The following is a 14,487-nucleotide window of genomic DNA, read 5'->3' on the forward strand; positions in this document are numbered from 1 at the left end:
GCTTAGAGTGGTTCGTAATAGTCCCTTATTATTATTCTGTTTTCTCTTAAATTTGTAGTAATGTCATTTTTCTCATTTCTGACCCTGGTGATTTGTGTCTCCTCTTTTCTTTTCTAAATTTCCCTGGCCAGCAGTTTGTCGATTTTATTAATTTTCTCAAAAGTGCAAGCTTTTGATTTCATGTATTTTTCTCTCTCGTTTTCTGCTTTCTATCTTACTGCTGTCCAGTATCATTTGTATTATTTTCCTTGAGTTGCATGCCTTGAGTTGTTTTTCCCTTGTCTTCTAGTTTAAGTAGAAGCTCATTGATCTGAAATATTTCCTTTCTGATATGTGTGTTTAGTGCTATAAATATATAAGGTCTGCTCTAGCTTCATCCTTTACGTTTTGATAAGTTTTCAATCAATTCAAAATACTTCCCAAATGCTTTTTTAAATGATTTTTCCACAGAAACCTTTTATTTAAGGAACATAAACTTCATATATTTCATTACAACTTTAGGAACAAGGTGATTCTTCCCACTGTGCCCACCCTGCCACCCACACTCCCACTACTCTTCCTCCTCCCTCTTCTATTCCCACTATTTTTTTTTACCAAGATCTATTTTCAATTACTTCATACACATATGATTAAATCTATGTTAAGTAAAGTGTTCTACAAATAGTGTGAAAAAAAAAACCTGTCCCTTAACAGTTGAGAGCAGGGCTGTTGAAGGTCATTGCTCTCAAAGTGTCAGTTTCACTTTTAGATGCTCTATTAGTTATCACAGGTCAAGGAGAACAGATGGTATTTGTCCCTTTGGGACTGGTTTATTTCAGTTTCATCCATTTTATTGCATATAATCTTTATTTTTTTACTGCTGTGTAGTATTCCATGGTGTATGTATCCATAATTTCTTGATCCAGTCTTCAGTTGATGGGCATTTGGGTTGATTCCATATCTTAGCTATCGTGAATTGAGCTGCAATAAATATGGGGGTGCAGATAACTCTTTTCATCTGCTGATTTCAGTTCCCTTGGGTAAATTCCCAGGAGTAGGATGGCTGGGTCATATTGTAGATCTATATTCATATTTCTGATGTATCTCCATTTCCACTGTGGCTTTACCAGTTTGCATTCCCACTAACAGTGAATTAGTGTGCCTTTTCCCCACATCCTCACCAGCATTTGTTGTTTGTTGAGTTCTGTATGAAAGCCATTCTAACAGGAGCAAAGCGAAACCTCTTTGTGGTTTTGATTTGCATTTCCTAATGGCTAGTGATACTGAGCATTTTGTTGGCCATTTGGATTTCCTCTTTTGCAAAATGCCTGTTGAAGTCCTTTGACCATTTCTTAACTAGGTTGTTTGTTTTGTTGTTGTTGGGTTTCTTGAGCTCTTTATATATTCTGGTTATTAATCCCTTATCAGTTGTATAGTTTGCAAATAATTTCTCTCATTCTGTCGGTAGCTTTTTCACTTTGCTGAGTGTTTCTTTTGTAGTAAGAAGCTTCTCAATTTGGTGTAATCCCATTTGTCAGTTTTGGCTTTGATTGCCTGTGCTCTGGGATCTTTTCTAAGAACTCTGCCTATGCCAATGTCTTATAGGGTTTCCCCAATGTTCTCTAATAATTTGAAGGTATTGGGTTGTAGATTTATGTTTTTAATCCATTTTGAGTGGGTTTTTGTGAGAGGTGTAAGGTGGGGGTCTTGTTTCATTATTCTGAATGTGGAGATCCAGTTTCCCAGCACCATTTGAGAAGAGACCATCCTTGCTCCAGGGATTGATATTTTAGCTCCTTTGTCAAAGATTTTAGGCAAGGATTGTAGGCAAAGATTGTAGGTTGTAGATGCTTGGGTTGCTTTCTGGCATTTCTATTCTGTTCCATCAGTCTATCCATCTGTTTTTGTACCAGTACCTGGCAGTTTTGATCATAACTGCCCTGTAGTATGTCTTGAAATCTGGTATTGTGTTGCCTCCAGCTTTGTTTTGTTGTATAAGATTGCTTTAGCTGTTCGTGGCCTCCCGTGTTTCCATATGAATTTCAGCACCATTTTTTCTGTATCTGAGAAGAATGTCCTTGGTATTTTGATTGATATTGCACTGAATTTATAAATTTCTTTTGGCAGTATGGACATTTTGATGATATTGATTCTTCCCGTTCATGAACATGGAAGATTTTTCCATTTGTTGGTATCTTCTTCTCTACCTTTCTTTAATGTTTTGTAATTCTCATCGTAGGGATCTTTGACATCCTTGGTTAAATTTATTCCAAGGTATTTGATTTTTTTTGTAGCTATTGTGAATGGGATTGATCTTAGAAGTTCTTTCTCAGCTGTGAGATTGTGTATACAGAGGCTATTGGTTTCTGTGTGTTGATTTTATATCCTGCTACTTTACCAAACTCTTCTATGAATTCCAATAGTCTCTTAGTGTAGTCTTTTGGATCCCCTATATATGTAGGATTTTGTCATCTGCAAATAGAGTAGTTTGACTTCCTTCTTCCCAATCTGTATCCCTTTGATTTCTTTTTCTTGCCTAATGGCTCTGGCTAAAACTTCCAGGACTATATTGAATAGTAGTGGTGAGAGTGGGCATCCTTGTCTGGTTCTGGATCTCAGTGGGAATGCTTCCAATTATTCTCCATTCAATAGGACGCTGGTCATGGGTTTGTCATAATTGCCTTGATTGTGTTGAGGAATGTTCCTTCTATACCCAATTTTTTAGAGTTTTCATCATGAAAACTGTATTGTATTTTATCAGATATTTTCTCTGCATCTATTGAGATAATAATAAGGTTTTTGTTCTTCAGTTTGTTAATGTGGTGTATCACATTGATTGATTTGTGAATGTTGAACCATCCCTGCATACCAGGGATAAATTCCACTTGATCTGGGTGAATGATCTTTCTAAGGTGTTTCTGGATTCAATTGGCTAGAATTTTGTTGGGGCCAGCACTGTGGCATAGTGGTAAAGCTGTCACCTGCACTGCCGGCATCCCAAATGGGCGCTGGTTCGAGTCCTTGCTGCTCCACTTCTGATCCAGCTCTCTGCTATGGCCTGAAAAAGCAGTAGAAGTGGCCCAAGTCCTTGGGCCCCTGCACCCATGTGGGAGACCCGGAAGAAGCTGTTTCCTGGCTTTGGATCAGCGCAGCTCCAGTTGCAGCCATCTGGGGAGTGAGCCAGCAGATGGAAGACCCCTCTCTCTCTCTCTCTCTCTCTCTCTCTCTCTGCCTCTCCTTCTCTCTCTGTGTAACTCTGACTTTCAAGTAAAATAAATAAATCTTTAACAAAAAAAAAAAAGAATTTTGTTGAAGATTTTTGCATCTATGTTCATCAGGGAAATTGGTCTGTAGTTCTCTTTCTCTGTTGTGTGTTTTCCAGGTTTAGAAATTAAGGTGATGCTGGCTTCATAGAAAGAATTTGGGAGGATTCCCTCCTTTTCAATTGTTTTAAATAGCTTCAGAAGAATTGGAGTTAGTTCTTTAAATGTCTGGTAGAATTTAGCAGTGAAGCCATCCAGTCCAAACCATCCAGTCCTGGGCTTTTCTTTGTTGGGAGGGTCTTTTTTACTGAATCAATTTCCATCTTTGTTATGGGTCTGTTTAAATTTTCTGTGTCTTCATGGCTCAAATTATGTAGGTTGTATGTGTCCAGGAATTTATCTATATCTTTTGGGTTTCCCAGTTTGTTGGCATACAGCTCTTTGTAGTAATTTCTGATGATCCTTTTTATTTCTTTGGTGTCTATTGTTACTTTTCCTCTTTCATCTCTAATTTTATTGATTTGGGCTTTTCCCTTCTTTTTTGGGTTAATTGTGCCAGTGATACGTCAATTTTGTTTATTTTTACAAAAAAAAAAAAAGCTCATCATTTTGCTATCTTTTGTATTTTTTTTGTTTCATTTTGTTTATTTCTTCTCTAATGTTAATTATTTCTTTCCTCCGACTGATTTGGGGTTTGGTTTGCTGTTGTTTTTCTAGATCCTTGAGATGCATTGATAGCTCATTTATTTGGTGCCTTTCCAATTTCTTGATGTAGGCACCTATTGCTGTAAACTTTCTTGCTAACACTGCTTTTGCTGTATCCTGTAAGTTTTGATATGTTGTATTGGCATCTTCATTTGTTTACAGAAATTTTTCTTTTGATTCCTTCAGTGACCCACTGTTCATTCAGCAGCATGTTGCTCGGCCTCCATGTGTTTGCGTATGTTCTAGAGATTCCTGAGTTGTTGATTCCCAGCCTCATTCCATTGTAGTCAGAGAAGGTGCATGGTGTGATTTTGATTTTTTTGAATTTGCTGAGACTTGCTTTATGGCCTAGCATGTGGTCAATCCTAGAGAAAGTGCCATGCACTGGTGAGAAGAATGTGTATTCTGCAACTGCAGGATGGAAAGATCTGTAGATATCTGTTAGGCCCATTTGGTCTGTAGTACCAATTAACTCTGCTGTTTCCTTGCTGATTTTTTGTCTGGTTGATCTGTCCATTATTGAAAGTGGGGTATTGAAGTCCCCCATTACTATTATATTGAGTCTGTATCTCCCTCTAGGTCCATTAACATTTTTTTTAAATAGCCAGGTACCCCATAATTAGGTGCATATACATTAATTTTTTTTATTTTTTTAAAGATTTATTTTATTTATTTTCAGATAGAGTTACAGAAAGAGAGGTAGAGAAAAAGAGAAGGGTTTTCCACCCACTGGTTCACTCCACAGATGGCCACAACGACCAGAGCTGCGCTGATCCAAAGCCAGGAGCCAGGAGCTTCTTCTGGGTCTCCCACGTGTGTGCAGGGTCCCAAGGACTTGGGCCATCTTCTACTGCTTTCCCAGGCCATTGCAGAGAGCTGGCTAGGAAGAGGAACATCTGGAACTATAACTGGCGCCCATATGGGATGCCGGCGCTCCAGGTCAGGGCTTTAACCTGCTGCGCCACAGCACCAGCCCTGGTGGTGCATATACATTTTTAATAGTCACATCTTACTGTTGAACTGATCCCTTAATCATTACATTTGTTTCTCTTTTTTAAAAAAGATTTATTTGTTTATTTGAAAGACGGAGTTACAGAGAGGCAGAGGTAGAGAAAGAGAGAGAGAGAGGTCTTCCATCTGATGGTTCACTTCCCAGATGGCTGCAATGGCTGGAGCTGCGCCGATCTGAAGCCAGGAGCCAGGATCTTCCTCTGGGTCTCCCGCGTGGGTGCAGGGGCCCAAGGACATGGGCCATCTTCTACTGCTTTCCCAGGCCTTAGCAGAGAGCTGGACCAGAAGTGGAGCAGCCAGGACTAGAACTGGCACCCATATAGGATGCCGGCACTGTAGGCAGCAGCTTCACCTGCCACGCCACAGCGCTGGCTCTTCTTTGTTTCTTTTAACAGTTTTTGTGTTAAAGTCTATTTTGTCTGATATTAGGATGGCTATACCAGCTCTACTTTGGTTTCTGTTGGCATGGAATATCTTTTTCCATCCTTTCACTTTCAGTCTGTTTGTATCTTTCTTGGTGAGATGTGTTTCCTGTAGGCAAAAAATAGATGGGTTTTGTTTTTTAGTCCACTCAAGCCAGTCTGTGTGTTTTAACTGGAGAGTTGAAGCCATTTACATTCAAGGTGACTAATTTTTTAAAATATATTTTTATTTATTTGAAAGACAAAGTTATAGAGGTAAAGACAGAGAGAGAGAGGTGTTCTATTCACTGGTTCACTCTCCGGATGGCTACATTGGCTGGAGCTGTGCCGATCCAAAGCCAGGAGCCAGGAGCTTCTTCTGGGTCTTCCACATGGGTGCAGGGGCCCAAGGGCTTGGGCCATCTTCTACTGCTATCCCAGGCCGTAGCAGATCGGAAGAGGAGCAGCCGGGACTAGAACCAGTGCCCATATGGGATGCTGGCGCTTCAGGCCAGGGCTTTAACCTGCTGTGCCACAGTGCCAGCCCCTTAAGGTGACCATTGATAGTAATGACTTTGCCCTGCCAGCTTAATGCTTTTTAATTTCTTCTTTGACCAGTGGATTACTAGGTATGTTATTTAATGCCCAACTACTAGAGATATTAAAGATACCTCTCCTTTATTGGTTTAATTCATTAAAATTATAATTTAATTTCATTATAATCGGAGAACATATTTCATATATCTGAATCCTTTTAAATTTATTGAGACTTATTTTATACCCAGAATGCAGCTTGTCTTGGTAAGTGTTCTACGTGTTCTATGTGTATTTTAGTGTTGTTGGCCAAGTTATTCATGTGTTCTGTATCTTTGCTCTCTTCTCACTGACTCACTGTTTATTCTGTCAGATATTGAAAGAGGTATCTCCAGCTTTGTGAATTTTATCTGTTTCTTCTTTTATTTCTATGAATTTTTCCTTTGTGTATTTTAAAACACTGTCATTATATGCATAGTAATTTGAATGTTATGTTGGTTTGACCATTTTATCATTAGACACCAACCCTTTGATACCTGGTAATTAGTATTTTTTTTCTAGAAATGTAGGTATAGCCACTCTTGATTTCTTTTGATAAATTTTTAAAATATTTATTTATTTAAAAGTCAGAGGGTTAGAGAGAGATTGAGAAGCAAAAAGAGAGAGAGCTTCCATCCACCAGTTCACTCATGAGATGGTTGCAGTGGCCAGGGCTGGGCCAGGCTGAAGCTAGGAGCCAGGAGCTTCTTCTGGGTCTCCCATGTGAGTGGCAAGGACTCAAACACACAGGCCATCTGCTGCTGCTTTTCCCAGGCTATTAGCAGGGAGCTGAATCAGAAGTGGAGCAGCTGGGACATGAACCTGTGCCCATATTGAATGCTGGCATCACAGGCAGCAGCTTTACCAGCCATGCCACAACTCCGGCTCCTCTTTTAATTAATTTTAACAAGATGCATATTTTCCTATACTTTAAGTATAGTAGTGGAAGATGAAGATGGCCCAAATGCTTGGGCCCCTGCTCCCATGTGAGAGACCCTGAAGAAGCTCCTGGCTCCTGGCTTTTGCCTGGCCCAGCCTCAGCCATTGCAGCCATTTGAGGAGTGAACCAGCAGATGAAAGATCTCTTTGTCTCTGCCTCTCTCTCTCTAACTCTGCCTTTCCAATAAAATAAATCTTTTTATTTTTATTTATTTGAAAGTCAGAGTTATACAGAGAGAGGAGAGGCAGAGAGAGAGAGAGAGGTCTTCCATCCGATAGTTCACTCCCCAGTTGGCCACAACAGCCGGAGCTGCGCCAATCTGAAGCCAGGAGCCAGGAGCCAGGAACCTCCTCCAGGTCTCCCACGTGGGTGCAGGGGCCTGGGCCATCTTCTACTGCTCTCCCAGGCCATAGCAGAGAGCTGGACAGGAAGTGGAGCAGCCTGAACTTGAACCGGCGCCCAAATGGGATGCCGGCGCTTCAGGCCAGGGCACTAACCCACGGTGCCACGCACTGGCCCCAATAAATAAATCTTTTTTAAAAAATAAATACCAACTTGCTGTTTAGTTTTTATTTGCCTCATATGTTTTTTTCTCTTTCCTCTTTTTCTGCCTTTTAGAATGAGTGGTTTTAATGATTTTATTTAGCCTCCTTTTTTGGCTTATTAGCTATGCATTTTCCTCATTTTTAGGATATGAGTATGTCTTTTAAAGGAGACGTTAAATTGAGTTTTCCAATTCACATAATGAAAATCAAGCCACCGAAGCCCATTGCAGGTAAGGGTGACTCAGCTAATACTCTGCTTTTGCTATCAACTTCTCTGTTTTTTTTCCTCCTTTGCCTTTCTCCATCCCCCCCCCCACCCAGTTCATAGCAGCGATATTTAAATTATAAGATTAGTTCTGAAGAGGAAATTGTTAAAAATTCATAAAGCCACACAACACACATGGTAGCAGCGTGCCGTTAGCTAACGGCATTGTAGTCAGGAAGGAGACGTCTCTTCTGATTGTCAGCTGGAGTTCCGCTGTGCCCATACTCCTGCGTCCACACATTCAGCGGTGTTTGCTGAGTGGTGACCGTGACCCCAGGTACAGAGGCCGGGAAGGGCGGGAGGGAGCCGCCAGAGCGGGGCGTGAGGAGGGCAGCATCGAGGGCCATGCAGACACACAGCAAGGAGACTCTTCCTGCCCGTGGAGGGGGCGGGGGAGGAACGGACACTTGGGCAAGGTTGTACAGAGCAAGTGAGTTAAGTCAAGAGGGTGGGCGCTTAGCCCAGTGGTTAAGACACCTGGGTCCCATATCAGAGCACCTGGGTTTGCTGACCAACTGCAGCTCCCGATTCTAGCCCCCTGCTAATGTGGGCCTGGGAGGCAGCAACAACTGGCTTCCTGCTACCCGTGTGGGAGACCTGGAGACTGCATTCCTAGCTCCCAGCTCATTTTAGACATCTGGGGAGTAAACCAAGGGATGGGAGCTTCCTCTCTGCATCTCTAAAGTAAGTAAATGAATAAATAAATCATTGAAAAGAACAAAGAACTGAGGGGACAGCCATTTTAGACAGAGAATGCAGGGTGTGTGCTGTTAGCCTCATGCATGGTCTCAAAGGTACATCTGCAAGGATGCTCTCTGTAGCATTATTCAGAGAGGCAAAAGGTTAGCTACCTCACACGGAACACTCACGTAAGGGAACGCTTGGCCACCACTGAAGGCCGAGAACAGCCTGTTCACTGTGCTGAAGAACGTGGTACCTAGACTTGCTGTCAGGACTCACTGCAAAGCCGCATAAAAATGAGAAAGTAACAGCAACATAGATAATAGAGAACCAGAGACGGAAAAGTAGAGGCCGGAGCATGAATGACAGAGGTGGGGCCACCGGGCAGGGGGAACCGCGGTGCTGACTGTCCAGGCGGAGAGAATGCAACTCCACCCCTGCCCCACAGCAGACACTAAACCAAATTCCAGATAAACTGTAGGAGTGAGTACGGAAGGCAAAACAATATTACTACAAAGTAACGTAAGTACTACCTGTATAACCTCTAAAAAGGGAAGACTTTTAAAATAAGACACAAAAGGAACTTACAGGGACCCGTGCTGTGGCCCAGAGGGTTAAGCCGTTGTCTGCTGAGCCAGCATCCCGTATGAGCACTGCTTCGAGTCCAGGCTGCTCCATTTCCTATCCAGCTCCCTGCTATGGCCTAGGAAAGCAGCAGAAGATGGCCCAAGTGTTTGGGCCCCTGCAGTCATGTGGGAGACCCAGAAGAAACTCCTGGCTCCTGGCTTCGCCCTGGCCCAGCACTGGCCATTGCAGCCATTTGGGGAGTGAACCAGCAAATGGAATCTCTCTCTCTCACTCTCTGTCTCTCTTTCTCTCTAACTCTGCCTTTCAAATAAAATAAGTAAATATTTTTAAAAAACTTTCAGCAAAAGGGACCTTGGATGAACTTGACTACATTAAAATTAAGAACTTTTAATCATCCAAAGACCTAGTAAGCGCATGAAAAAGCAAGCTACATAGTGGGAGAAGATAGTTGCAAAAACCATGAAGCTCACTGGTGGTCCATATCCACAGTATGTTTAGAAAGAACTCCTACAAATGGTTAAGAGGAAGAGAGCGAATGCAGGCAAAACGTGCAGGAAATACAGCGTGTCATTGCAACTCCCAGACTTGAGCTGTCCCCAGCTCACTCGGAAGGCTCACTAAACCAGACTGCGGGCCCCGCTGCAGAGTGGCTGTCCTTGTGGGTCTGGAGCAGGACCTGAGAATCTTTTTTTTTTTTCTTCAAGGTTTAATTATGTGTTTGAGAGGCAGACTTACACACTAAGAGAGCGAGAGACAGAGAGGTCTTCCATCTGCTGGTTCACTTCCCAAATGGCCACAATGGCTCAAGTTGGGCCAATTCGAAGCCAGGAGCCAGGAGCTTCCTCTGGGTCTCCCATGTGGGTGCAGGGACCCAAGGACCTGGGCCATCTTCCACTGTTTTCCCAGGCCATAGCAGAGAGCTGGATCGGAAGTGGAGCAGCTGGGACTTGAACCGGTGCCCGTAAAGGATGCCAGCACTGCAGGCAGTGGCTTTACCTGCTATGCCACAGTGCTGGCCCCAGAAAGGAGGTTTTTTAGAGGGAGGTGATTGGCTGAATGCCAGCAGAGGAAGAGCCTGAGACTGGGCCTTCAGCAGTCGCTGAGAAGCAGTGGTCACTGGTAGGCTGGGGACTTTGCCTGGCTGGGCAGACAGCAGCAGTGACACACGGTCTCCGCCCGCAGAAGGCTGGAGATGTAGAAGGAAGAGGGAGGGTGGCTGCCCTCTGCCGGGGCCCAGTGGGCGGGTGGGGTGGGAGCAAGGCCAGGAAGAACATGAACGCCTGAGCTTACTGACCCCCGAGAGCAGGTGGCTGGGGATGATGGCTTCTAGCCGGGAAGCATAGGTGCAGCAGGGGACGTCAGGATAGGGGGTCCAGCTGCCGCGACTGATTCTGGATCATTCTCAACCTAGGCACCCTGTTTAAGAGCCCTCTGGAAGCCTTCGCAAAGATCGAGGACTGCCATGGGCTGGGCTCTGGGCAGAATCACTTCATCAAGGACAGCCAGTGGGAGCAGCAGGCAGAAATCTTCAACACTTCCTACAAGAAGTTCCTGGATGGGGAGGGGGAGGAGGAGCCTCTCAGGTAAGCCCCCCTCCCTGGGAAGCCTGGGGAGCCCCACATCTCCCAGCACAGGCAGGAGTCAGCCCGAGGACCTGAATTAACACACAGTCTAAACGTTCTTTCTGGTGTGGGGGATTTCAGAAAACTTGAGTAGATCTTTTGAAGTGGTGCATGGACATTGTTTAAATATAGTTAGAACAAAGGGTGATAATATGGATTTTTATTTTATTCTATATTTATTTAATTTGGGAGAGAGGGAGCAAACGAGCACGTGAGAGAGTTCTCATCCCCTGGTTCACTCCCCAGATGACCACAATGGCCTGGGCTGGGCACGGCCGAAGCTGGCGGCCAGAAACTGAATCCAGGTCTCCTCTCTGGATGGTGGGAACCCAGGCACTTCATCCGTACCCACTGCCTCCCAGGGTCCTCGTCAGCAGCGAGCTGGAGTCAGGGGCAAAGGCAGACACAGTCCAGGCACCCCAGTGTGGGCGTGAGTGTCTACCACCAGGCCAAACCCTGCCCTGATAACATGGATATTAAGGAAGAGAATCTATTTTATAGTTTTATGTGATATGTATTTCAACATTTTCCCCAAATTATCTAAAAAACACAGAAGATCCTAAAGACAGAAGTAAGTCACTACTATGGAAGCCAGCACTGTGGCGTAGCAGGTAAAGCTGCCACGTGCAGTGCCGGCATCTCATGTTGGAGCTGATTCGAGTCCCGGCTGCTCCACTTCCAATCCAGCTCTCTGCTATGGTCTGGGAAAGCAGTGGAGGGTGGCCCAAGTCCTTGGGCCCCTGCACCCGAGTGGGAGACCCGGAAGAAGCTCCTGGCTTCATATCAGTTCAGCTCTAGCCATCGCGGCCATCTGGGGAGGGAACCAGGAGATGGAAGATTCTCTCTCTGTAACTCTGCCTTTCAAATAAATAAATAAATCTTTTTTTTTTTAAAGTCACCACTATTACCATTATTCTCCATTTCCTTCCTGCCTTTCTAAGTGTCTTGCAGATGTATAATTATTAGAAAGCATCGCTGTGCGTCAGTCCATGAAAAACTGAGCCCAAGTGTTTGGAGTGTCCTTTATTGGGCTGATTTTAGGAAAGAGCTCTCCGGGCGGCTCCTGTGGGTTCTTATTGTCCCTGGGAAGTGACACCTCTTGTCTTGCTCTCAAGTGGGCTGGAAGTCGCTCACTGCGGGACACCACTTCCCACTAAGCCCTAACAGCAGCTGCACCATTGAAGAGTTTGCAAGCCAGTGCTCAGTGCTGTTAGCTGTCCACTGTGGGAGAACTGACAGCCTACGAATCGGGGCCTTTTTTCTTTAGCTCATAACTGGCCTTTTTTTTTTTAAAGCACAGCACTTGTATCGCCCCCAGTAGGAGAGCATTAATGCAGATCACCCAGGTTGGCTTTATGGGGTCTTCCCTAGGACAGAGGGGCCTCTCTGCCCTGCCCCCTCCTGGCCTGGGGGTACTCCTTGTTCCCTGACCCTCCTTGTACCAGCGCCCAGGGGCTGCTCGTCCCACCTGGACCGGCACCCAGAATGTAACTTACCTGGCGGCCCCGTGCCCGGGGAGGCCCCTCCCAACTGCCCATCTCTCCGCCGTGGCTCTCACTCCCTCGCCTTTCCTTCCCAGCATGGCCACGTTCCACTTCTTCCTTCCCAGCTGCGTATTTGCTGTGCCAATGGAAGCCAAGAGCTCCTTTGCCTCAGGTGAGGGTGCAGCAAGAGGTGGTACTGGGTGAGGGGTCGCTCGGGGGAGTCCCTCCACACAGAGACCTTCCACGCATGAGCTTGCCTGGTGGGAGGGGATGGAGCCACAGCTTCCTGGTTTCTGTTTGCACCTGTGGCTCCTGAGCCTGGACTCACTGGCTGCCAGGCTGCTTCTGGACGCATCTTGTAGAAAACGTTTCAAATGTGAACAGCCAAGTGGGCATGAATTTTCTAGAAGATATGGAAGCAGCCCAAGGGCTCTTGCCCTGGAAGGAGCAGCCCTTCTTAGGGGTGCCCAGTCCTTCTTCCTTGGGAAGCTCACCCATCAGCACAAACTGCTGTCCCTTAGAGCAGGTCCCTAAGACTACAGACCAGCTGCTGCTTGAGTGGGCACCTTCCACGCAAACCAGAGGCCACCCACGCTCGTCACTTGACACCGTGCCTTCTCTCCTTCCCCAGGAGTAGCCTGTGTCCTCGGCGTACGTTGGACTGGAAGTCACAATTTCTTCCTCTACTCGCTGAACCGAACTCTGAAGGATAAAGTTGGTACTTGCCGGCTGAGACGGGTGTCGCCGTGTCCTTCTCTAGGGTCTTTTTAAGGGGACCACAGTGTGCAGGCAGAAATGGGGGCTCGGTGGCTGTGGCACGACCCCAAGGATCTGTCCCTGAAGTGTCACGTTTCTTAAAGACAACAGGTCCCTGGGGGACACAGCCCACAGTCAGGCCCACAGAGCTCCTCCAGCAGCCAGGAGAAAAGAACAGAAAACAGGCTCGGCTTCTGAAGCCCAGTGCTGGTCCCTGCCCAAGGGTCCGCCAACTCTGCCGTCTCAAGGCGGCCTCTTCCCGCCCCGACCCCCAGTGCCCCGACCTGAAACAAAGAACAGACTCATCAGCCCATGCTGTTGACTGCTGTGGACAGCAAAACCCAGGGCCTTTCTGTCTAGGAAAGCTCTTTGCAATGGAAAGGCGCTAAGGGAACAGGAGCTGTGGTGGTGGTACAAATCCGTGGAAGGATTTGCGTGAGCAGCTGCACGCCTATGTTTGGTGTACACTTCAGAAGGGACACTGGAGCCTGTCTCCCCCTGCCCCCGCCCCCAGCAGCCCACTGCTTTCTCATGTCTGCTCCTGTACTGACTGGCTGCAAACAAGTCACACACACACACACACACCGTCCTCAGGAGCCTCGCGGGTAACATGGGGTGAACCGCAGCACCTCCTCCCCAGAGCCCTTGGGCCTGACACAGCTTGAGCACCTAGGAAGTACTCGCTAATGCTACTGTAACCACGGTGTGACTTACTCTTGAGTCATCCCAAGAGAGAGCAGAGCGCTGCATACTGGGTGGGGGTGGGGGGAGCGAGTCCAGACAGGAGCTGCTGCTGCTGTGCCCCGGAATGGCTGTTGGGTCTGGGTCCCAGGTGCTCGGGGCTGGGGGGGTGGGGGGGTTGGGGGGAGGTGATGGGCAGGTGCAGGGTTCTGGGGAGAGCCTGGTGTATCCTCCTCCTAGACCACGAGGGCGTGTGGCCCTGTGCTGCGCCCATCACAGTCTCTGAGCTCAGCTGCTCCTCCTCTTACCTGGTGCTGGCCTGCGAGGACGGCGTGCTTACACTCTGGGACCTGGCTGTAGGTAAGGCCCCTGTGCGCCTCAGCTCTGGAATCCCCGAGGCCCCGGGCCCCTGTCCTCCTCAGCTCTGGGATCCCCGAGGCCACGGGCCCCTGTCCTCCTCAGCTCTGGGATCCCCGAGGCCCCGGGCCCCTGTCCTCCTCAGCTCTGGGATCCCCGAGGCCACGGGCCCCTGTCCTCCTCAGCTCTGGGATCCCCGAGGCCCCGGGCCCCTGTCCTCCTCAGCTCTGGGATCCCTGAGGCCCCGGGCCCCTGTCCTCCTCAGCTCTGGGATCCCCGAGGCCCCTGTCCTCCTCAGCTCTGGGATCCCCGATGTCCCGGGCCCCTGTCCTCCTCAGCTCTGGGATCCCCGAGGCCCCTGTCCTCCTCAGCTCTGGGATCCCTGAGGCCCCGGGCCCCTGTCCTCCTCAGCTCTGGGATCCCCGAGGCCCCTGTCCTCCTCAGCTCTGGGATCCCCGATGTCCCGGGCCCCTGTCCTCCTCAGCTCTGGGATATCCGAGGCCCCGGGCCCCTGTCCTCCTCAGCTCTGGGATCCCCGATGTCCCGGGCCCCTGTCTGCCTCAGCTCTGGGATCCCCGATGTCCCGGGCCCCTGTCCTCCTCAGCTCTGGATCCCCGAGGCCCCGGGCCCCGTCCT

At 47.4% G+C, this 14,487-nt stretch overlaps 1 protein-coding gene across 1 annotated transcript in view; it reads left to right on the plus strand.

Annotated features, from left to right (window-relative positions):
- The window catches only part of WDR93 (WD repeat domain 93), a 48,335-nt gene that overhangs the window by 19,807 nt on the left and 14,041 nt on the right, over positions 1-14,487 (plus strand). Inside the window, exons 7-11 of the mRNA XM_062206670.1 lie at positions 7,563-7,647; positions 10,363-10,534; positions 12,153-12,229; positions 12,689-12,775; positions 13,735-13,854. Coding sequence (XP_062062654.1) covers positions 7,563-7,647; positions 10,363-10,534; positions 12,153-12,229; positions 12,689-12,775; positions 13,735-13,854 — 541 coding nt within the window. The remainder of the gene's footprint in view (positions 1-7,562; positions 7,648-10,362; positions 10,535-12,152; positions 12,230-12,688; positions 12,776-13,734; positions 13,855-14,487) is intronic.

This window comes from Lepus europaeus, chromosome 11 (assembly GCF_033115175.1).
Source record: "Lepus europaeus isolate LE1 chromosome 11, mLepTim1.pri, whole genome shotgun sequence".
NCBI lineage: Eukaryota > Metazoa > Chordata > Mammalia > Lagomorpha > Leporidae > Lepus > Lepus europaeus.